Genomic DNA, 23,390 nt, shown 5'->3' with positions numbered 1-23,390 from the left:
AATGGCGATCAGCAAGACGGTGTGCTGGCTCCGGGAGCAGCTGGAGACGCGCAGGGACGGCCTGCTGGTGATGGACTGCCGGGCCCAGGAGCTGTACGAGTCGTCGCACGTCGACACGGCCATCAACGTGGCCATACCGAGCCTCATGCTCCGCCGGCTCAAGAAGGGCAACCTGCCCGTGCGCTCGCTGCTCTCCGACGGCGAGGACCGAGAGAGGTTCGTGCGCCGCTGCAAGACGGGCACCATCGTACTGTACGACGAGTACAGCCGGGAGTGGAACGAGAACGTGGACGGGGGCTCGGTGCTGGGTCTGCTGCTGCGGAGGATGAAGGACGAAGGCTACAAGGCCTATTATCTGGAGGGTGAGTGCGCTTCATTCACGTTTCTCGGGGCCGCTGCCTCATTCACACCCGCAGAGATGTTGCGCAGAGACGCAAACGCGCTTTAATGGGACATTCCGGAGATATTTATTTGCAGCTTAAATGAGTAGCTAATTATGTTTAAAGGCATGAGGATGAGTTTGCAGACATTTGCAAGATGAAAAAAAAAATAATAATAACATGCAGCCAAATTATTTCTAGTTGAATGCAACTCATATTTTATATTAATTACATTTCTGGTGCCTTTTCCCCCCAGGCGGCTTCAGTAAATTCCAGGCCGAGTACCCGTCTCTGTGCGAGACCAACCTGGACGGGAGCTCCACCACCAGCTCCCCCACCGCCCAGGTGCTGGGCCTCGGCGGGCTGCGCATCAGCTCCGACTCATCGTCGGACATCGAGTCGGATATCGACCGGGACCCGAGCAGCGCCACGGACTCGGACGGCAGCCCGCTGTCCAACCCGCAGCCCTCCTTCCCGGTGGAGATCCTGCCGCACCTTTACCTGGGATGCGCCAAGGACTCCACCAACCTGGACGTGCTGGAGGAGTACGGCATCAAGTACATCCTCAACGTGACCCCCAACCTGCCCAACCTCTTCGAGAACGCGGGCGAGTTCAAGTACAAGCAGATCCCCATCTCGGACCACTGGAGCCAGAACCTGTCCCAGTTCTTCCCCGAGGCCATCAGCTTCATCGGTGAGTAAAGGAAACCCGCAGCAGCTGCTCTCACCTCCGGGCTTTAGGGCTGCAAATCATTAGGATTCCATTCAGTGATTCAGCTGAAAATGGTTTTCAGTGCCAGGACATGTTTTTTTTTAAACGGTGACACTTCACATTGCTTGTTTTCATCTGGTTCAAAAGGTCAAAGATGTGTATTTACAATGACACAAAGCAGCAGATCCTCACATGTGAGGAGCAGAGCGACTTGATTATTCTACTAATCACTCCACCAGGAAGGTGTGATCTTTGTGAACGTGTTGCAGACACAGTGAAGGGGCCACAGGCAGATAGTCACGGACATAATCTTATTAACGGGATATAGTCTTATCCGTGCCAGGAAGTTCTTGGGTTCCTATTGCACAGTTGAGATAAGATGAGGTGTCCCCGGCTGTGATCTTATCAGGCCGGCAGGCAGATTAGGGCCATTGTGTGGAGGCGGAGGAACACAAGCCTGCATGGCCCTAATGGCACGCAAGCTAAAACGCACTGTGTACAAATGATTTGACTTCAATGGATGACATCCTGGCCTCTCTCTCTCTCTGTCTGTCTCTCTCTCTCTCTCTCTCTCTCTCTCTCTCTCTCGTAATTGCTGCACAAAGGGCTACGTTGAAACGAGAGAATGGGGGAGAGTGAACGAGGGGAGGGCAGTAATTTGAGCTCAACAGGAAGGAAGTGGCATTGAAAGTAATCTAGGACATGACATTGCCCCCCCCCCCCCCCCCCCCTCCCCTCCCTCTCCCTCCTTCCTCCCTCCACATTACAAAAGGAGCCATTTACAGGCCCTGTTGACATCCTGCTCGCCCTGACAGGGTGCCCTCATGACTCCTACGTTTACACGCCCAAATGGCACCATTGTCAGAGAAGCCCCGGCGAGCAGAAGAATGGTTTAATAGACCGTAATAGTCAATCTCCCAACCGGCTCCTCCAGGCCAACCCCCCCAAAAGAATGTGTGCTGTGTTTATGTGTGCTGGTGGCATTTGTTGACTGACACGCCTGGGAGACCGCCGGGGTAATAACTTCCTCCCTGGACCCTCTCCAGCCTTCAACACAGCTCGACTTTCACATAAGTTTTGTTGTGTCAAATAATAACAGCTCACGACTTCAAGGGCCATCTATTGAAAATGGAATTTCATCAGTGTGTAATCACCTGAAACACAGAATCCTTATTCTGCTTTGCTCAGAGTGAGTCGGCCCTCTAGTTTTAAGGATACCTGCGACTTCACCACTAGATGCCACTAAATCCTGCACACTGATCTTTTGCAAATGTCTATTTTTAAGGGAAAGCAAGCAAAATGAAGATGCCACTAAACATTTGATTTGTTTGTCATACATGACATTTTTGCTCTATATGATTCTGCTGTGTGATTCTGGCCAAAGTCAATAACGTCTCCGTCCTCTTCTCCCTCTCCCAGATGAAGCTCGGGGCCAGAAGTGTGGCGTCCTGGTCCACTGCTTGGCGGGCATCAGCCGCTCCGTGACGGTGACGGTGGCGTACCTGATGCAGAAGCTCAACCTGTCCATGAACGACGCCTACGACATCGTCAAAATGAAGAAGTCCAACATCTCGCCCAACTTCAACTTCATGGGCCAGCTACTGGACTTTGAGCGCACGCTGGGCCTCAAGAGCCCATGCGACAACCGCATAGCGGCGCCAAGCCAGCAGCTCTACTTCACCACGCCGACCAACCACAACGTCTTCCAGCTGGACCCCCTGGAGTCCACGTGAGGTCCTGCTGGCGTGACCCCCCCTTCTTTCTTTGCCAGAAGGTATTTGTGGGCCTCCCACTGGGAAAAGCTGCAAACAAAGTTTCTCTTTTTTCCGCCGTCTGCCATGGGACAGGGCACTTGACCTTATTGATACAGCTGGTTTGAGGCGACTGCTGCAGAGCGGTTACCACGGTTACCGGAGGGCCGTCCGGCCGAGACGCAGCTGCTGCCGTCCGAATGAGGAGAGACAGAAAAAGAGGAAGAGAGTCGTTCTTCAATCTTATATCACTGTCGGACTCTGAGGTCTTACATCTCTTTCTGTCGGACAACTGTACGTGACGCTTCAGAGCTCCTGGCTGGTGTGCCAAAGAGACTCGGTTGTTCAAACCGGACAGCTCGAAATATGGAACTTTCTCTTTTTTAAATGTCAGTTTTGGGGTCCCCCCCCTAATTCGCCAGGGTGCATTGTCTCCTTCGTCTTCTGTGAAGACTCGCCTGTGTGGAGGTCGGAGCACCCCCCAGCTTGAGAAGGCACACTATGAACTGGACTCAATTTTGCATTTTGTGGAGTCTTTTCCAACATTTATACATTGTGTATATATCTTAATATAAAAAGACAGTAAAAGCCTTGCTCTAGTATATATATATATATATATATATATATATACACCCCTTTGCAACAAATGGGTACTCTTTGTTTCATATTCTACTTTTATGTAAGTAAACAAACTGCATATTGATCAGTATGTTTAAGTTGATTATGCCAAAAAAACAAAACAAAAATCAAGTAGGCTTTTCCAAGAATTGAGCAAAAAATGTGTACATGTGTAATATATTTGCTAATTGCTTTACGTGTGGATTCAGCCGACGGGTCGTGTTTTCGGACCCGCCCTCACAAATCAAAGTCACCTTGGTCATTTGCCTTACTTTTGTGCTCAGAAGGTTTTTATTTTGCATTAACCTTCAGAGAGACTCGCCATTTTTTTCCCTCAGATATTTTTTTTTAAATATCTGTTTTTAATTTGGCACCTCGTAGAAGAAGTTGAGTCAGAACTCTGAAGGTTAATGTGAGTAATCCTGATCCGTGCACAAGGGGTAGAAGCCTCCGACATGTGGACAACGTCAGGAGGCTTTGCTCACCTCGCCTCTTCAGGGAAACTCTGTGAAATGCAGTTTTTATTTGTCACGATGAGAGAAAAATTAATCTGGAGCTTTTTTGAGGCTCACGTTGCCCCTCTACAGAGAAGGCCATTCTCCAGAGGACGCCATCTTGGTGACCTCTGCCACTCCCTCCCTCCCCCCCCCCCCCCCCCCCTCTCCTACGAATGTAAAGAAAAGATAACTTATTAATAAATTGCTATTTTGTCTACACTTTACACTTGCCTGTTTTCCATCGATACACTTTGTCTGCTTCCACAGGGACACGTTTTATGTAAGCGCCTCCTCGCCCACGTTACCCAGCAGGCCGAGTCACGACAGCAAAACGGCCGCCGTGAATCACGAGGCTGTTCGCTGAGCTCTCGCCGAGCTCTCGCCGAGCTCTTGCCGTTCATTAACCGCAGCACTCCACGACTCTCGCACTCACATTTCCAGTTCAGGATGACCGTGTCCCGTCACATGATGCTTACGTGACAATGTGCCGGCACACTCTGTCCTCCGCGACAATCATTCACCAACAGCACAAAAAAGCTGCTCGACGGGTACAAAGTGATTCCAGCCGCGTTGTAAACAGAACAACTGGTTTTTCCAGGTGCTGCTCTGCAGCGAGGGCTTTGAGTTCACACACACACACACACACACACTCCCCGAGGCGCTTCCTGAAGGCCTCTGCACTCAGCCATCAAAGGGAGCGGGAAGTACCCAGAGACGCTGTTATTTGATAGCGAGCTCTACTGTGTGTACCTGCAAAGACCTGGAGGCTTCGGGAGAAGATGATCCTCACAGAGAGGGAGAGGGAGGAGGAACTCTGGGTTTCTCACGCAAGCAGCGACTCGCTTCACAGCTCACACACGTGCTGTGTATGTGTGTGTGTGTGTGTGTTGGGGGGGGCTAAGGGATAAGCAAAGCCTTGCTCAAAGTTAAAAGACAAATGGACGTCAGCTGATTCTAACAGACTCCTGTTTGCCTGCTGAGCCCTCAATGTGTGCAGCATGTACGCGCTCATCATGATGTGAAGTCCTCAGACTGAAGTTAAGAGTGAGACGACACCAACAACAGACTCACTTCATCGCCAAGGACGGTGAACAGAAGCTGAGATCCCTCTGTAACCACGGAGAGTAGAGCCCTCGGTGCGCCGCCATCGCACCGTTTATAAAGAAGCATCCCGGCTTTAACCAGAGAGGTGGTGACGTGGAACAGCGTTGGCAGTAGTGTCAAGTACCATTAGCTGGAGCGCACCAAAACAACATCGGAAAGTGAACTTTTGCTCGTCGTCCACATTTACACAGATCTAAAACCGCAAGCAGAAGTTGCTGTGCATCATAAATCATAACGGCGGCCTCATGCCAGCAACTACCGACGTTTTATCTTTTTTGGATCAACGTTCTGAGCTCGTTAAAGATTTTAGCAATTTCTTATGAAAAATAGCTAAAATATACAAAATATCCACACCAGAATACAAAATCTATATAGAAATGATATAGAGAGAAAATAACATGCAAAAGGGATAGAAAGCTGAAAACTTGAAGCAAAATAAATGAATTACATTAATAACTGATAATATATAATACATAAACAATTATCAGACAAGATGAAGTGAACAGTCTGTGACGTGTTCTTTTTTAGGTTTGTACTGGAAACACAATCTGGCTGGGGCCGAACAAAGCGGGTGAATCATTAGCGACGTAATAAAAGGCTTAAACCTGCACATTCGTGTCCCGACATGAATGATTTATAAACGGACTCCCACATTTCAGTCGCTGCCAACGCTCTCCCCTTCGCCCACTTTCCACTTCAAGCCATATTTTCCGTTTCCTGGGTAATCATTTCATAATAATATGACTCCTACAATCCAGCTGTAACAGCAAAGTATAGTAATCCGTAAGTTAGTTCCTACTCACTGACTTACATTTAATGGTTTAGGTTTCTTCATTTTCTATTTTACCTACAAATATTTGCCCAACTAAGAGCACAATACAGGAAACAGACATTGTTTTTTCCTATTTATAAATACAGGGTCATTTGGTCATGAAAGACCTGGAAAAGCTTCACACACACACTCACACACACACACACACACACACACACACACACACACACACACACACACACACACACACACACACACACACACACACACACACACACACACAAGCTTATCAGAGCTGAATATTCGATGACTGTAGTGTTGTACATTTTACAATGTCTTGATGTGGGAGTTTACAGCGGCAATATATATTTAAAAGGATTATAAATTTAGAAAATTACAGCACACCAGTCAACTTTAATGGCAATGACAAAATGTGTGGCTTGTAAAAATGCTGAGTGGCTAGTAACTTTGGAAAACCACCAGCAAACGTGACTAATAGCTTCCTTTTTTTGCATGTCCGCATCACATTTGCCTCAAAGTCATGAAAAAGTAATGGAAATATATTCATAAACATGTCTATGAAACCCGTGCAGCATAGTTGCGATTTGTACTTGACAGTTCAAGGACACTGTGGCAGATGAGGGGGATCAAGCCTGTGAACCTGCAGGTGAAGGGACGGGTCGCATTCAGCCTACCGGATATCATCCATCAAACCCCAAACCCAACTCTATCCAGGCCTGGGAAGCGGTTATTCTTAGAACAGGCCCCTGTGATGTCATGGCAGGACTGGGATTGACAGATAGGGCAGGGGGTATGCGCGGCACGCCGAGCGCCCCGGGGGGCTCTCATGGCTGCTCTTCCTGTCTGTGGCTTGGCCTTTCGTGGGTTTTAAAGCTCAGGATTAAAGGGCACAGGAAACTACTGGTGCTAATTTTAGACCGGCATGTGGATGGGCTTGGCAGACCCCCATCAGCACCTCCATCACGGCGGCTATGACAGGGCAGGCCATACAGGGATCTGGAAACACGCATGTCTGGGTCATGGCGAGGGCCGGCGGGGGGGTCGGCATGCGGACATATGGTCGGATGACAGAATGTACAGTAGTGAGGAGACGAGCAGGCGTTCAGACTAAAAATAGCTCCGCAAGAGTTTAGCAAGGCTACGTTTCAAATAAGTAGATCCAGATTGAAAACTATGCAGAGCTCTGTTGTTTAAAACAAGTCTTTGTTTAGTAAATCCAAGTTTATTGATGTAAACCAAAACTAAATACAATTTCATCAATATGGAGATACTTGTTTACCAAAATAAAACTTTGCATGATGTCGGGGGCCAAGTAAGTCAGCTATGAACTACAATTGCCTGACAGCCTCACAGTGACCTTGACCTTTGACCCATGAACACCAAAGTGTGACCATTTCATCCTTGAATCCAGATGGAAACTGCGCTGAAATGTTTATATATTCTCTCCAGGCGATCCTGAAGTATCGCTCTCGCAAACACGCACCAGTCGGATGAATCTGTTCTTCCGGTTGCTCTTTATTCATCAACAAAACATAATGCAACATGATTTAAAAGTAAAACTGTAATTTAATCTGATTTAAATATAGAAAAACTTGAGTCTACTGGACTACAAATTCTGAGAACTTTTCTGCTTATACACACTTTTTCTCATCAGAGTGGAATAGAAACAGTTCCAACCTGATATCATCCTACTAGATAACAGCTCAACTGCTTTGTTTGGCTGGAGAAAGACGTTACAGCAGAAATGGCTCACAAGTCCAGGTGCTCCGTAACAACACGGCCCTCCCGTTGGAGCAGCCATGTTGTGAGTGCGAGGTTTTTGTTCCAGCACGGGGCCAAAAAGTTACTTTTGTAAGACTGACATCAGCACCTGGACAGTAAATCATCATCGAGTTCCTGGCACCGATGGTGTCAATCAATCAGTGTGTGGTGCATGCATGTTTCTCTTGGCACGTGTTGCAAAGTAACATCCTGCAGCGTTGAAAATGCCACATCCGTTTCATGATGGAGCGTGGACACGACATCCAGCTGTGGCCTCGGCGTGGAGCGCCTGCCCCACTTCCCACCGGCCTTTCTGGCCTCAAAATAAAGGCAAGCGGGGCCTGCTAATCCTCCGCTAACGGTTCCTGTCCCTCTCACCCTGAAGCGATGGTGTGTTGACAGCAGCCTCCACCCCTCCATCCACCCCTCTGTCCATCCATCCCTCCATCACCCCCCCCCCCCCCTCCCCCACACACCTGTCTCATGTCACATTGCTTCCCCCTCTCCATCCACTCCAGCAATTTCCTGTTGCCCCGGCAGATCGTGTTACAAGTTCCAGACTTGCAAAGGCACCCTCACACACACACAGACACACACACACAGACACACGCACACACACACACACGCACACACACACACACAGACACACAGACACACGCACACACACAGACACACACACACACACACACACACACACACACACACACACACACACACACACTCACTCACTCACTCACACATACACTTCTGCCAGCCATGCTATCATTGTCTCAGCCAACCATTACGATCTCATCACGACACCATCACACTTTCCAAATCTCTCTCTCTCGCGCTCTCGCTCACGCACGCACACACACACACACACACACACACACACACACACGCACGCACGCACACACACATGCACACACTAACCAGATTAGTAATCCCGCTCAGGGATTAGCCTTTCGGAAGCAACAGATGGACCCGTTCACAAAAAAACAAAAACATTGAAACCCCTGAAAACATTTCCTGTCGGTGGATTTGCACACGTTCAGATCACACACACACACACACACACACACACTGTTTACTTAGGTCACTTTTGGGGACAGTACACTTATTTACATTCATTTCCACTAACCATAACCCCACCAACCATCTACACACCTGTTCTCCTTCCCTTAAACTCCACAGACATTTTCTCACAATTTGTCGAGTGTGTTTGTTTGACAGCTTTGACTAAAAAACTCAAACTAATTTTGTCCACTACTTTCTCTTCTGTTTCGCTTTTGGAACAAGTGATTCTTTTTTGGGAGGAGAATTTCTGTTCATATCTTACACTTTTTTTTTTTAAAGGTTGGAATCAGATTCAGGATGCGGTCGGGGGTCTAGGGAATTCATCTATAATTCGGTCCTCATGAGTCTGGATAGAGTGCAAACATAGTTTTTATTCTATTACCATGCTTTCCCACTGTTAAGATCATAACTTGTGACCTCTGACCCCTTCACGCCCTCTGGAATGCTGGGAAGGAATGTCTGGAGTAGGGGGAAAGTCAGAATGAAGAGCTTTCTTTTGGGCCTTGTTGTTTTGCTGTGTGTGTGTGTGTGTGTGTGTGTGTGCGTGTAGTATAATACAGTGTTCTCTGTCGCAGCTATTGAGCCCACACACTTTCCACAGTTGCGATCACAACCCGACCTCGACTTTGCTCTGGAACAGTCTGACACTTTAACACAATATTTAACCTTTAAGGTGTTCAAACTTTAACTCCAACACAAAGTCATCTCCAAAAGCTTGGGGCTCAGTCCCAGCAGACTTTAGGTGTTGTGGTAGAGAGTTCCAGAGAAGAGGAGTGACTGGAGGAAAAAGATATTGGATTTTTATGTAAAAAAAAAAATGCTCAACTTTGACCAGGTGTTGGCTGCGACCAGAATCCGGCAGCTGATTGTCGTTTCCCGAGAGTGGGAAAGACACAGAGAGGATAAAGGGGTAGGAGTTTGATTGACAGATGGTTCATCCAATCACCTGCCACGTGTGTTTTTGAAAGTGCCTTCCCTTTTCCAAACACTTTCCAATGGCGGTTTCTCAGATGGTTTCTGTGTAACAAACCATCTGGTTAGAGGAAAATAAGATTCCCTAAGAGCTAACTGAGAATGCAGTTTAGGTTATTAGGAGGCGGGGTTTACCACAAACACTTTCCCTGTTTCCATGAACGGGGAAACTTAGCATTTGAGGTTCTGCAGAGCATTTTGTTAAATCTGAATAGATTTATTCTGTAATGGTGGAACAAGGCACAACACATGAATGCACAACCACACTGAGACTGGAGAGCCTTGGAAAAACCTTTAATTACAAAATGATCGTATCAGAGGCAAACTCAACTATTAGGAAACATCTTATTTCATGCTGTCTGCTGAATGCTTAAAAGCTTCTCCTGAGGTGAAAAATGTCCAATCCAAGATGACAGTTGCCTCCGAAATGAACCAAAAGGTGGAATCCAAACTTTCTTCTGACAAAATTAGTGTTGTTTGCTTGCTTCGTATTTTTTCCTTTTTTCCTCGAGCAGAGTTGTAGCTTGTGGCCTCAAACTTCCTCCTGCTTCCCCATCAAACGCACTCGAATGTCACCTGACGAGCTTCTCTGCCGGTGACAGAAATAGTTAGACTGTTCCCGTCCTCCTGAATTGCCTCTTCATTAGTTGGCGGATGTGCTTGCCTGTCTTCATAACACCCACCTTCTACCCCCCCCCCCCCCCCCCCCCCACACACACACACACACATCTCCCCCTGTGATCCATGTGCGGAGCTGATGGATTTGCATGGTGCTGATATAGCTGGCTGTCGAGCGCTGCACGTGCTGCTGTGAGCTGTCCCAGATTGAGGCAAAGTAATGGGGGAAACATTCATGGTTTATAACCATAATAGGCTTTTACCATTATAGGCATCAGGGCGGAACCAATCAGGATGGTTAGAGGCGCGGGTGTTGAGCTCTGAGAGGAACACAAACACCTTTTTTTCCAAACCACAAACAACCTGCTGTTCAAACCATGACGACCAGCCGCAGTCACATGAGAAAGTTGAGTTGTTGTTTTTCTGGCTTTAAAAGCCCAAACAGGCATGTAGATACATATGTGAATAATAGAATCAGATTCATACTGTAGCTTCCTGGATCTCTGTGAACCATGGCAGCCTATAATCCTCATATACTGAAGCTGACCGTGTTTACATTCAAACAAATTCACATTTACAGTATTTAGCAGATGCTTTTATCCTGTGTCTTTGCGAAATTTGAGGTTAGTGCCAGATTTAGAGAACTATCTTGCAACCCTTCAGTCATGTGTCATTATATATACTGTATGTGTGTGTGTGTGTGTGTGTATATATTATGTTTTTAGCATAAACTGACACTCTGACCCGTGTTTTAATCGTTGTTAATTGAAACAAAACAAACAGCGGTACTAGGTTTTGTTGAGGCAAAAACCAAACAAAACTACTTGTTTAAAGTGATGGTTCGGAGTGAAATGCACCCTAGGTCATTTCCACCATGACATCCAGCCAAATACCCCCTCAGAAGCATTTTTAGCGATGGTCAGCATTGGTCAAGATAGAGCTATCAGCCGAATGGCTTAGTAGCGCTATGGTACAGAGGGTATATCTCGTAAATTACCCCACTAATAATGCATGGAATGTTACCAAACTTCTGCAGTAGTACACATAGGATCTGTACTCACAAAACGAGGCATTTGAAAGTTTGTAAGTAAACCAGGAGTTTGTTTAAAAGAACACTTGCCTGATAGCTTCTATCCTCGGCTGCTATGCTACCGCAGCGTAGACGCCACTTCCGTGTAACATTCCATGCATTATTAGTGGGGTAATTTACGAGATATACCCTCTGTACCATGGCGCTAGTACTAAGCCATTAGGCTGATAGCAGCTATCTTGACCAATGCTGACCATCGCTAAAAATGCTTCCGAGGGGGTGTTTGGCTGGATGTCATGGTGAAAATTACCTAGGGTCCATTTCACTCCGAACCATCACTTTAATAAAAAATCATGGTTTGAAAAAAATAATGGTGAAAACCACGAGCGTCATGTCTTTGGAGTTTCATGTGGAAGTTGTAGAATGCCCCTGTATGAGCTGAGAAATAGCTCTGCTTTGGAAATGTTTTCATCCCATACCGATCAGATTGTGTTGGATTCTTTGGTCTCACACAAACAGATCTTCCACCATTTCCTCCAGTTCATTCAGTCATTATTGAATAGCTTGTGATGGGACTGAAATGGTTGTGGACTGCTGTAGTTTGTTGGACAAAAGATATTTTCTTTTGTCCTTTTCTGCCTTTTGTCTTTTTATAATTGTTCCATACAGCTAACATGTACACCCAATGTCATTAAAATAAAAATAAAATGCAAAAAAAATCACGGTTTGGCTTAAAATAAGTATTACGTTAGTGATGTAAATTTAATTAAGTCAGTGTTTCTTTTGGTTTCAAATGAGACATGGACAGGGCCTCCTGGGTGAAAGTCCTGTGTTTGTTTGACCCAGCCTGGCCTCCTCCTCTCTATGTGAAGGCAGGCAGACTGTGATTAAAATTGTATTTGTGATAGCTCAAAAAAACAAATGAACATACATTTTAGGAGACCAAGCAGTTTGGTGCCACATGTGGTACATTTTAATTATAATATGAAAGGTTTGTTTTATTGGTTTCCATTGGTTAAAAAGGCCTTTTAGCTGAGAAATAGGTCTTAACATCTTTTATCAGCCTTTTTAAATGCTAAAAAAGTATAAATGTATTTATAGAATCGTTTTGTCATTGAGTGAATTAAAACTAAGGACGCACAGCGACCAGATTGGTCGGGCCAATGCTGCTTACTTTAAATTTGTTGTGAGTAAGACCAGAGACTTATGAAACCTCTCCTTCAAAAATGTATCTTTGGCTGCTTTGTAGTCCTTGAATCAACGTTTCACTCCACCCACGCGGCCTCCACCTGAAGTGGCCACAGTGATCTTTGTATTATCGATCTGCTGAGGAGAAGAGATGGAGGGAGCGAGATATAAAGCGTGAGAGAATCAGCAAAGAAAAGCTATGGTTGACAAAAGGCGATCTCTAACGGCGGTGAATCATCGAAGCCGTCTCCATCAAGCCCACGCAGCCGACTCAAGAGGAGTATAAATAGTCATTATCGTTTAGAAATTACACAACATCACATCCCGCCCACGTAGACAGACAGACCTGCTATCAGGCCCATTTAACTGATTTTCACTGTGTTGTCTGTTGGCCTCCATTTTCAGCCTACACCTTCAGCATATAGTGTCAGTTGTGACCAACACATCAATCTGGCTGTGATGCAGGAATATAATCGTGGAATATAATACAGAAATAATCTACTTGTAGTTGATTTCATCAAACTCCTTTTCCTAGCAAAAGACATGCACAACACACACACACAATTTTTTGTAGGCCTACATCAAAATAAACATGTAATGCTATACTTTACAATGTATCAAATTCAACGTTAATTGTTTCCACTAACACAGGCTGTATGATGTTGCTATGACAACAATGACAACAAGAGAATACTACCGCTGGCATATTAGATGATGATCAATAAACACCCATAACATGACAATCGTATATTCTCGTAAATATATGACTTCAGAATCTCAATTAAGCTGAGAGCTGATCTGAAAAATTTGAAACTTTTTTCTCTTATATTTGCCACTTTTGTCCTCTGAATATTGTCTTCCCCTGGCTGCATTATTACATATTTTTACCACCAGTGGCACTAATTTGCCGTTGTAGACACCTGACTGCAACGAGTCAAGCATTTGTGGCAGGAGTTACCAAAGTTTTGAAGGGCAGTGTGTGTGTGTGTTAATCTAAGAGGGAGGTTAGGATCCGCCCTTGTCTCCTTGCCACCGATGCTCAAGTCCCTGACAGCTTTCATTCCAAAGTGCAGAAGAACATCTTGTATGTGAATCAGTAGCATTCCTGACTGTGTGTCGACTCTCGACAGCCGCCCAAGTCCACCGCCCTTGTATTAGTGAAACCATAATAATATAGTGGAGTGCCGCCTCCTGTTTCTCGCCGGTGCGGCTGCGTTGTTTCCTGTTATCAGTGTCCGCCCTCGGCAGGACATTGGCACGTCGAGGAACAGAGGTGGAAGTGGGTGATTAAGGCAGATCCAGGCCTGCCGGTCCAGTGTGCATCCGGCCCAGGTATGAGCAACGCTGCTGACACAACTGTGCCACTTCAGTGACAACAGGGAACAGAGAGCTAATAAGGGAGACAGTGGGAGGAAATCACACTTCATCACTTCACCATCTCGGCACACTTCACCGACGACTGGGTGATAAACAGAATATTCACAGGATCGTTGACGTTCACCAAAATAGACACAATGTGTGACTCTGCTAATGGCATGAATATCTCTGCTTTATTACGAAGAATAACATTGGCTTAGATAATTCATGAAATCCTTTCAATAGGAAATGTTGCCAAATTTGACCACCACTGCACAGAAATGATATATGGAGGACTGAAATAATTAAGAAAAGGCTGCTTCTGAGATTTTCACACCTACAGAAAAACAAGGGAGTTTCAACAGCTGATGAGGCACATTGACTTCCCTTCTTTCTGGTTACATCTAAAAATAACAAAGGCAAAAATATGAATTCCTTATAGTAAAACCTTCTACACACTGTAGCATTTATCCGTCTCTGCACTTTCCATGGACAGATAAATCTCACGGTTATTGCAAACAAGTCCGCTCAACATCCGCAGAACACAAGAAACAAGAATCCTATCGGCTTTTCTTCTTCTTCAATAAAACACCTCTAACCTGCTAGTCTTCCTCCTGAGCCACGAGCGTGTAAACACAGCAGTCAACCTTCTGTTGGAGTCGGGGGAGGAAGTCCATTAACAAACAGCAGGGGCCACACCGGATGGCAGAGCCCCGGCACCTGATGAAGGCTGGAGGCTCCGGAGCCGATGGAGGCTTGTAAATATTTCAGCGTGTCTAATGTAATGTTCTCCCTTGGTGCGCCCCCCTTTCATACTGTCTGATTATTGTTTCCTGGAGGAGAGAGGTCAGAGGTCAGGGTCAGACTCACAGTGGAGCTGCAGGAGCTGGTCCCGGGTTCAGGGTCTGGCTCGAGGACATATCAGCAGGGTGGATGTTCATCAGCACAGCAGACTTTAAAGGCTCATTCTGATTCAATCTATTAAGTGAAAGTCTAGACAGTCTCACTGAATGCCTTCTCTTCCTTAGTGGTTACTTTCTAAGATAAGTAACTCTTTTGTACAATCGTTACAATCAACACACGCAACCAAAGATGAAACATTTCCAAGCCTCTGATGTACTGGAGTTGGCTGGACTTCTTGACTACTTTTAAACACCAGTGGTCCAGTTGAAGGATGCTGGTGCTCACCCGATTCTCAGGCCCCATCCTCCTTGGCCCCGGCCCTCCTCGTCCCCCTTGTCCTCCTCCTCTGCCTCGGCCTTCATCTTCCTCGGCCCCGTCCTCCTTGGCCTCATCTTTTGTCTGGATTCTGAGAGAACTACTCAAGCAGAAGAAAGAAAAGAAACTGCTTTAGATGAAAGCACTAACCCACCATGGAGAAATACTTTTTTTTTTGTCATACGTTCATCATAAGACCAGGAGGATGAACCTTCAACCAAGAATAACCACATTAAATTTATATTTATATATACATGTAGAGTGTGATTTACTGTGGCATGCAGAGCTTTTTTTAAGGTCTTTCACACAAAACATCAATTTTACACCACAAAAAAGAACAAGGATTATTTTTCAAACAGCAAACAAAGGCATCGACTGTTGAGTTGCGCTTATATTGATACACACCTTTCACAATAAAAGCCCATGATATAAAATATTCACACGTCAGCATTTTTGTGTTGCATCTTTGTTTTGTGGTCACATGCCTGGTGTGTAAAGGCTTTTAAACTACATTCACTTAAAGGTTTCCTGTGGCTTGTAGACCTCAAGTAGTCTGGAGATGTTTTTCTACAGTCGGGTCCTTGTTGTCCTGTTGTTTTTTTACAGTGCATGTGCACAATGAAGTAGGTATGTGGGTGCACATGGAGGTTGGGAAACAGTCCTACCACGCGGTAAAAAGTCAAGAAATGCTGCAATGCAATAACAGGTAGCAAACAATATATTAAGATTGTGTACCTGAATGTAAACAATGCTAATTTCAAATATTTACAACTAGGCTAAATTTATCTTGTGGATGTTTTGTGGGAAAAGTGAATCTGTCGACCACATTTGTTAGACCGACGTACTTTTTTGTAGACTCAACATTTTTGTTTCCACAGCGCATCTTTTAAGTGCTGAGTCTACGTGAGCTAGACATGCTGGCTCCAGGGTTTCAGCAGAGGAGGAACTCGACCACCTCTGACCTGCCGTTATTCTTTGTAACTGGGGCGAAAGTCTCCGGCTGAGCTCCGACACCGAGCCCGTGGGCCTCCGTCCGTCCGACTGACACTTAGGTGAAAGGAAAGAAGAGGAAACGTCCTGAAATCAATATCCTCTTTGTGTCGACGGCTCGCCTTCTCCACCGGAGACCAGACACGTTAAACCTCCGAGCAAAGGGGGACTTAAGCAGATTTGGCAAACTGATGCTATATTATACTGAAGGAGAGAAGCTTCTGGTAACATGAGTTCTCCAAAAACATAAAGAATGTTAATGGTGGCGAATGCACTGAATGTCTGCTGCTACATGATCCTGCTGCTCCGTGTGCTCTAACAGCAGAACCACCAATATCACGACTCTTCTATGGCTTCAACCGGCCCAAACTGCATCTACCATGTTGTGGATTAAAACAAGGTTTAGGCAACAGGATGACTTAGTCAGGTTGAGGAATAGATAGTGGATCAGGTTAACATAAAAATAATATTCACAGACCCCTTCTGTTGTCCTGCTGTGCATCACAACATGTTGATGAAACAAGGGTGGCCTTGTGCAAGAAATTAGTGCCTTTTTATCTTCTTCTTCAGATCAACGTTCTGAGATTTTTTTAATAGAGGCCGACGTGTGCCAACGTTCCATGTCGGTGTCGACAGTAGTGTGAAGTTGGAAATACGATAAGCTCTAGCGCACCAAAACAACAATGGAAGGTGAACTTTTGCTCGTCGTGCACATTTACACAACTCTTCAAGCACAAGCGAATTTGCTGTGTAAACAGCATGTCGATGAAACGATGGCGGCCTCGCGCAACCAACTCTATCTTCTTCATATCAATGTTCTGAGCTTTTTAAATCCCCCCGGTGGCGGTTCGCCCACATAACACGTCTTCAAAACTCCTTCAAAGAGTTTTCAAAGCTTCTTTTCCTGTTCCGGCTTCCCGGCTCGCACAGTTCACAAAGAGGCTGGCTCGCCTCGTTTCTGTGACGACCTCCGCAGAAAAAAGGAGTGATAATTTCACAATGTGTAAGCTGTCCATTCATCCGTCTAAAGTATCGAACTATATCTGGCAAGTGGGAGACGGAGTCTGACTTCTGAGTCAGATGCTGTCGCAGGAACGTAGAAGCCATATTACATCATAAATATCCTGTGAAAGAGAGCGCCTCAGACATCATGTGTTTCTAACATCTAACAGCAGTTTATGTGTTTGTGGAAGTGACCTCTCCACCTCCACCTCCACCTCCACCTCCACCTCCAGGTAAGCGCCGTCTGCGTTTTTTCTCAATGAAACACGTAATCCGGTGACATCGTGGGAGGATGATTGCAAACACAGAAGGAAATCCATGACAACAGACAATTAAATAAACCATAACTTGGCTTGATACTGGATGTGCATGTGTGTGTGTGTGTGTGTGTGTGTGTGTGTGTGCTTGCTTAGAATCGCCCTGGTGATCATCATGAAACCCTAGAAGGCTGGTTGTTACATTATACTTCCTTCCTTCTCTGTTCCTGGAGACCAACACTAATGACTAACATTTACTGACTAAAACACACACACACACGTTTATACAAATTGTGGAGAAATAACCACAGAGACACTGGCGAGCACACACTGAAGCCCACATTGGACGTACACTTTTTAAATGTACGAATATACATCCAATGTGCAGTGTTTATTGTCTCCAGGAAAAAAATATTGTTGTACATCACTGCAAATCGGATACTGAACAATGGCAACATTTTTTCAGGCAACTGAGTTGCAATTGTTCTTCTATTCTTGTAGGAGCATGGCACACTGTAGCCTAACCCTGACCTTATTCGAACAACCTGAACTGTTAAACCGAGTCTTATAGGAAAAGTTATTATTCTACATTGTTTGAAGAAAAAGCCAACAACAATACTTTACCTCTCGATACTTTACAACTTCCCTTTCTGTGGCTCTCAGCCCCAAACTCATTTGTTCCCAATAAAAGACCAAAACTAAAAATAAATCAAAAATATATTTCCTTAAAAGCTGGGCAAACATTAATCAAACAGAAGAAAATAGTGCTTTTGCAGGATTTTTTTTTTTTGCCTCTACATCAGCAGCAAAGTGTGTGTGAGATTGGAAATTAAATAAAAACTACAGTGTCTCTGTGTGTGTGTGTGTGTGTGTGTGTGTGTGTGTGTGTGTGTGTGTATGTGTGTTCATGGTAATGAACACGTCATAAAGTTGGGTTGTTTAATAATGTATCCATAATTAGCTCTCTGGCACAGAGCAATAATCAGGCTTTGAGTACATAATAGGTGGCCCGTTGGCAATAAGGATAATATAGAATATCACCAGATTTTTGATTATTCAATTGCTTTTTCAAGAAGTAGGAAAATAAAATAAATGTCCTCAAACTTGGTGGCTTGGTCCCCACTAGACAGAAAAACAAGGACACAGACACACACAGACTGAAACAAAACAATCCATTTAATGATGATGTTTACCAGTGGCAGTGTTTCCCTCCTCCAAACCCCAACACAAACACACACACACACACACACACACACACACACACACACACACACACAGAATGCAGACGGCCCTCACAGAAGTGACCGCCACCTGCATGGCCCTGACCCTTCCTCCCCTATTTTACAATGCAGGAGGAGTGTTAAATTGCCTTGACCCCTTGTTCAACTCGGCCAAACTGATCCGGAGGAGTGAGATGGATTGGGTAGCAGGCGGTGCGACAGACTGACGGGCCGACAGGGTTCAGTTAACGTGGTGCTTTCTTTCTGGTCAAGGTGACATAGCTGGTTAGTGGAGTGAATATCAGCCGCCTCGGTTTTATAGCAGAGGAAATAAAAGAGTTGGAAAGTGAAAAAGCTGTTTCAATTCGGCTTCATCCGTACATCAACCTCTCGAACTGACACAAGTCATACTGTATGATGTCTTTCAAATGATACTCCACCCAAATGCCATCAAGAAAGCAAACAGGTGGTGGACTAGTTTCACAGGAAAACGGCCGCAATGAGCTTGAATAATTCATGTCGACATTCAGGCTGCTCTCACTCAGCTTTCGTACTAAAAAGTACGAAAAGTAAAGCACGATCATTTTGTATGATTTCATACGTATTACACAGAGCCGTAGTCACGTAAACGATGCGCTTTATGCTGGTAGTTAGAGACCATCAGACCTAAACCATAAGCTTCGGGGGGGGTTAGCTCAGGAGGTAGAGGGACTTAGCAGGCGACCGCAAGATTGCCGGTTCGATACCAGGCTCCTCCAATTCTAACCCTAATCTTAACTTTTACCCTAACCAACAAACGAAAGATCGTATACATTCACTGAAGGATTAATATGAGAACAAAATGCATATTTTTCGCTAGGAATGTCATCAAAACGTACTTTAATGCCGAAACAGCTTTAAAATGCTGCATTATGCTGCATTTTCCATAATGAATGAAAGGAATGGAAGCGATTTTTCACTGCAGGGAATCGCGCATGCGCACTGGCGTCATTTAGATATTCGTAGGATAATACACAAACATTTTTACATAACTTTTCGTACGTTTCCATACGAAAATTCATGAGAATACGCAATGTTGAGCATGAAAACATCTATAACAACATAACCAATATGATCCATATGTTCTAAATAATCAAAATTTCTTGCCTAAATTGGGGAGAATATGCTACTTTCATACTATCGCATGAAATAGTATCATTACTTCCGTAAGGTGACTTAATTCCTGAGGCAGCAGCGATGGATCAATCTCCAAACCAGATATCACAGAATTCATCTTCAGAGAACTGACATCTCACATTTACTAGAACACACGGTGAACACTACAGCCAGCTAGCATGTGCATTCTGCTCCTGAGTGAGAGGAAATAACTCACACAAGCAGGAGGCACTAGTCTGTATTGATCATTCGGAAAGAGGAACCGGAAGACGTAGGAAGACTGTGGATGTACAAGCTGTAGACGTGATTCACACATGTAACAAAGCAGCGTTTGCCCACCATCTTCACACCGCTCAGCTTCCTTCCAGATGGTCATGTCATCGTGGAAATACTTGGGTATCCTTGCTTCCGTTTCTCTGCACAGATTCACCGAAGCAGTAGAACCAATCAGAGTGATCTCTCTTACAGACGGGATCCACCCCCGATTCACTCACGCTCAAACGGCCGCAAGGCCTCCAGGACCATCGGCCAAACCGCTCTCTCACTCTCATTCATTCACTGGAACAAAACTATTTTTCAGGAACATTTAACAGTTGAGTCTTCTGAGTCCCAGGATCCAGTTAATGTGGTCTGTGTTGGTCCAAGACCCACAGATCATTTTGTGAAATAAGAGCTCCACATTTCAAATAATGGTAGTCTTAGAAACATGAAATTTAGAAATGATATGACCAAACCAATAACCTCGATTTAAGTGGTCATTGATTACCATCGGAGCTGAAGAAAATATGTACATTAAGTCGAGTAATTTGTCTTTGGTTGATTTTAAATGTGTGAATAAAACAAATTCTGAATGTGAACTCTTCTACTCCCCGTCAAGGTAATATTAAATATTTTCACCTCCTCCATTATACAGTGACCACAGACTCATCGTCTCACATCTTTATGGAGGATCTATAATAAAACAAATATTGTTATTTTATTTATATCAAAAAAAGGTAAAATACTTTGAATTTCACAGAATTTGAGGAATGACATTGAACCTCCACAATAGACTGATTAACTGTCTAACGCTGCAAACACGATGGTTTTCACAGTAAAAGAGCAGGAAAAGAAACCGGAGTCACACCTGTTCGAGCAATCTACACCCACGACTTCCCAGAAATGCTAAAATATCATCCCATACTTTGCTCTCTTTCCCCCCCACTCGTCTCGTCCTCTGTCCCTTCCCTGCTCGGCCCCCTCGGGACAAATAATAGAGAGCTGAGAGCGACAGCTGCACTTTAACTGCCCCGGGAGGGGGCATCGAGGGGGCGGGGGCCAGAGGCAATGAAAAGGAAATAAGGACCTGAAAATAAATTCTTTCCAAATGAGAAGGAGGGGGAAAGGCGTGCGAGTCAAAAGGTCGCTGAGGTCACACCTCACCTGCGAAGTGGCCCCGCCCACAGAGGAAGGCGTGAGAAAGGCAGGATGGATATGAATATGGAAATGAGAATTATCAACTACAAGAAAAGTACAGACACAAATAGACAAAGTAATAAAATAAACATTTAAATGTTTTCTTTCCAGTCGTCTGAAAGAAGTTATGGAAGAAAAAATAGACCAAAATCCCAAAACTGATCAGCGCATTAAAGCAATGTTTTTGCCTTTAAATGTGGTTGCTAATATTTATAGTTTTCATTTTGTTAACAATTCCTAAAACCTATCTACACCGAAAACATAAAGCTTTCCCAACTTTGTAGTTTTTTTGCGTGACTCAAGAAGACTGAAGAAGGAATAAATACACCATCTCAAAATAAGTCAAACTTGCAATTGTGTGGCTCATTTATTATTTTTTTTACATACTAATACCCATTTTCCATGGTGGCATTTTAACTTTTACAGAAGGAAAAGATTGTTTCATCCGTGATTGGGATGATGTCTTTTTTTGAATTATAAATGACTCAGGGTTATGAGGTTCACCGCACAGGAAGCTACACGGAATATAAAAAGTGAGAGATTTTAATATTCCCCTTCATAAAATCCTTGGGAATCCTGCATCAGTGAGTGCGGTGTGCACTCTGTGTAACCCCGTCTTCCGGGCTCGCCACAGGCCATCGGCCTGCACAAAGGCCTCATGGGGCCCCAGAGGAGGGCGGAGTCGTGGAGAATGCATGAAAGACAGGAGGAAGGAGAAGCAGGAGTGTAACAGACGAGAGAGCCCCAACCACCGGCGAGGGGCGGATCCCAGCGTGGACGGAGCAGAATGTGCGTGCTGCCATGTTGTGTGAGTTTGTGTAACCCCAAGTGTGTGGGAGGAACTGGAAGTGTTGAGCTGAGCCGCTGAAGGTGTCAAATGTTTTTTTTCTGTGTATGTGTGTGTGTGTGTGAAGAGGAGGGATTAGCGGCAGGACAATGCAGGGCAGTAATCCCTGTTTTTCCATTCCTTCCTGCTTCTCCCTCCATCCTCCCTTCCCCTCCCCCCTCCCTCCCCCGCTCCCTGCCGAGGAGCCTTTCTCTCCTTCCTCGCGGTTGCATTTACAACTGTGAGAGAAATTTGGAATCACAATGAGGGAGAAACTGACCTGGACGGAGGGAGGGTATCGGAGTATAGGGGATATTTGTAAATGAAAAGATGACAAGATGCTTAGCCATTATGGAGCTTTGACGATTCAACCAGTGACGGACCCTCACTTGAGTCAGGGTCCATTCAGATATTCAAGTATGATCATTCAGAGACGGGTTCATCAACAAATCCATTATTTTGCCCGTTGATTGTGTTGCAGACCAAAACCAAAACTTCAAAACTGCTTCCAGAGTACACACAGTGGGATGAAAATACTATTTCTTACTAGATCTTATGTTTTCTGCTGACTATTCCTGGTACTACTTGTATGTGCATGTAGGCAGTCAGACGTCCTGCAGAGTTCTTCAAGTGCAATTTCTGATCTCATTTTAAGGTTACACCACATATCATTGACACAACGTACACCATGTTTTTATCACGGCTGCACTCAAAATAAGTATTCATGTATGCATAAGTGTGCATGTGAGTGAAATGTAAAACAACATGTATGTATAAGTATGGAAAACACAAAAAAAAAAAAACAATTAAAAATGTTAAATAAATCAACGTTACTTTGGGATGATACCAGTCTCGAACACAAACCTGAAGCCCCACGCAGACTAAGCACACATTGGCACACATTGGCACACTGGCTTTTGGGTTGTTTTTCTTTTCAGGTGTTGGAGAAATTTGACTTTGATTTTGATAAAGCATTGACCCTGGACCAGCTGGGGTTAAGGGCCGCTCTCTGGGAATTTTACTACAAACCCTTGGGTTTTGGGGTCAACCTCACCAGTACAGTACTGTAGCACTATGCATTCACAATGTATGGTTTATTTGTTAAATAATATGAAAAGTGACACCCTGATTAAACAGGTGAGGTGTCACTGCTGCTGCAGGTCTTGCATAGGCAGAGAGATAACACAGGACTTCCCTCCAGTTGGCACCTGCTACAGCCCGCCTCCAGGAACCGACCACCCGGCTCAACGGTCGCGGAACCGGGATCCACCCGCCCGGTCTTCACCATCACCTCCATCCCACTCGGGACGAGCAGCGGCACAGCGCCGCCACCCGCGGGTTCCCCCCGAGGAGCGCGGCGTCTCCAGGCGCGCGGCTCCGGCCGCTCCGGCTCGGCGCACTCCCGAGGTGCTGGTGGTCGGGACCTCG

General features: G+C 45.1%; 2 protein-coding genes across 2 annotated transcripts in view; one reads left to right on the top strand and one right to left on the bottom strand.

The window, feature by feature from the left end:
• The window catches only part of cav1 (caveolin 1), a 481,528-nt gene that overhangs the window by 184,739 nt on the left and 273,399 nt on the right, over positions 1 to 23,390 (bottom strand). The window lies entirely within an intron of this gene.
• Positions 2 to 4,182, top strand: dusp6 (dual specificity phosphatase 6; the record flags this gene model as incomplete). The annotated part of the gene is made up of 3 exons (XM_084018360.1): positions 2 to 362; positions 637 to 1,074; positions 2,512 to 4,182. 3 exons carry the CDS (start codon positions 2 to 4, stop codon positions 2,823 to 2,825), a joined length of 1,113 nt encoding a protein of 370 aa, XP_083874486.1. The 3' UTR covers positions 2,826 to 4,182.

This window comes from Eutrigla gurnardus (genome assembly GCF_963514095.1).
Source record: "Eutrigla gurnardus genome assembly, chromosome: 9".
In the NCBI taxonomy this organism is placed as follows: domain Eukaryota; kingdom Metazoa; phylum Chordata; class Actinopteri; order Perciformes; family Triglidae; genus Eutrigla; species Eutrigla gurnardus.
The sequence above is the reverse complement of the archived record's forward strand: the minus strand, read 5'-3'. Positions and strand labels throughout refer to the sequence as shown.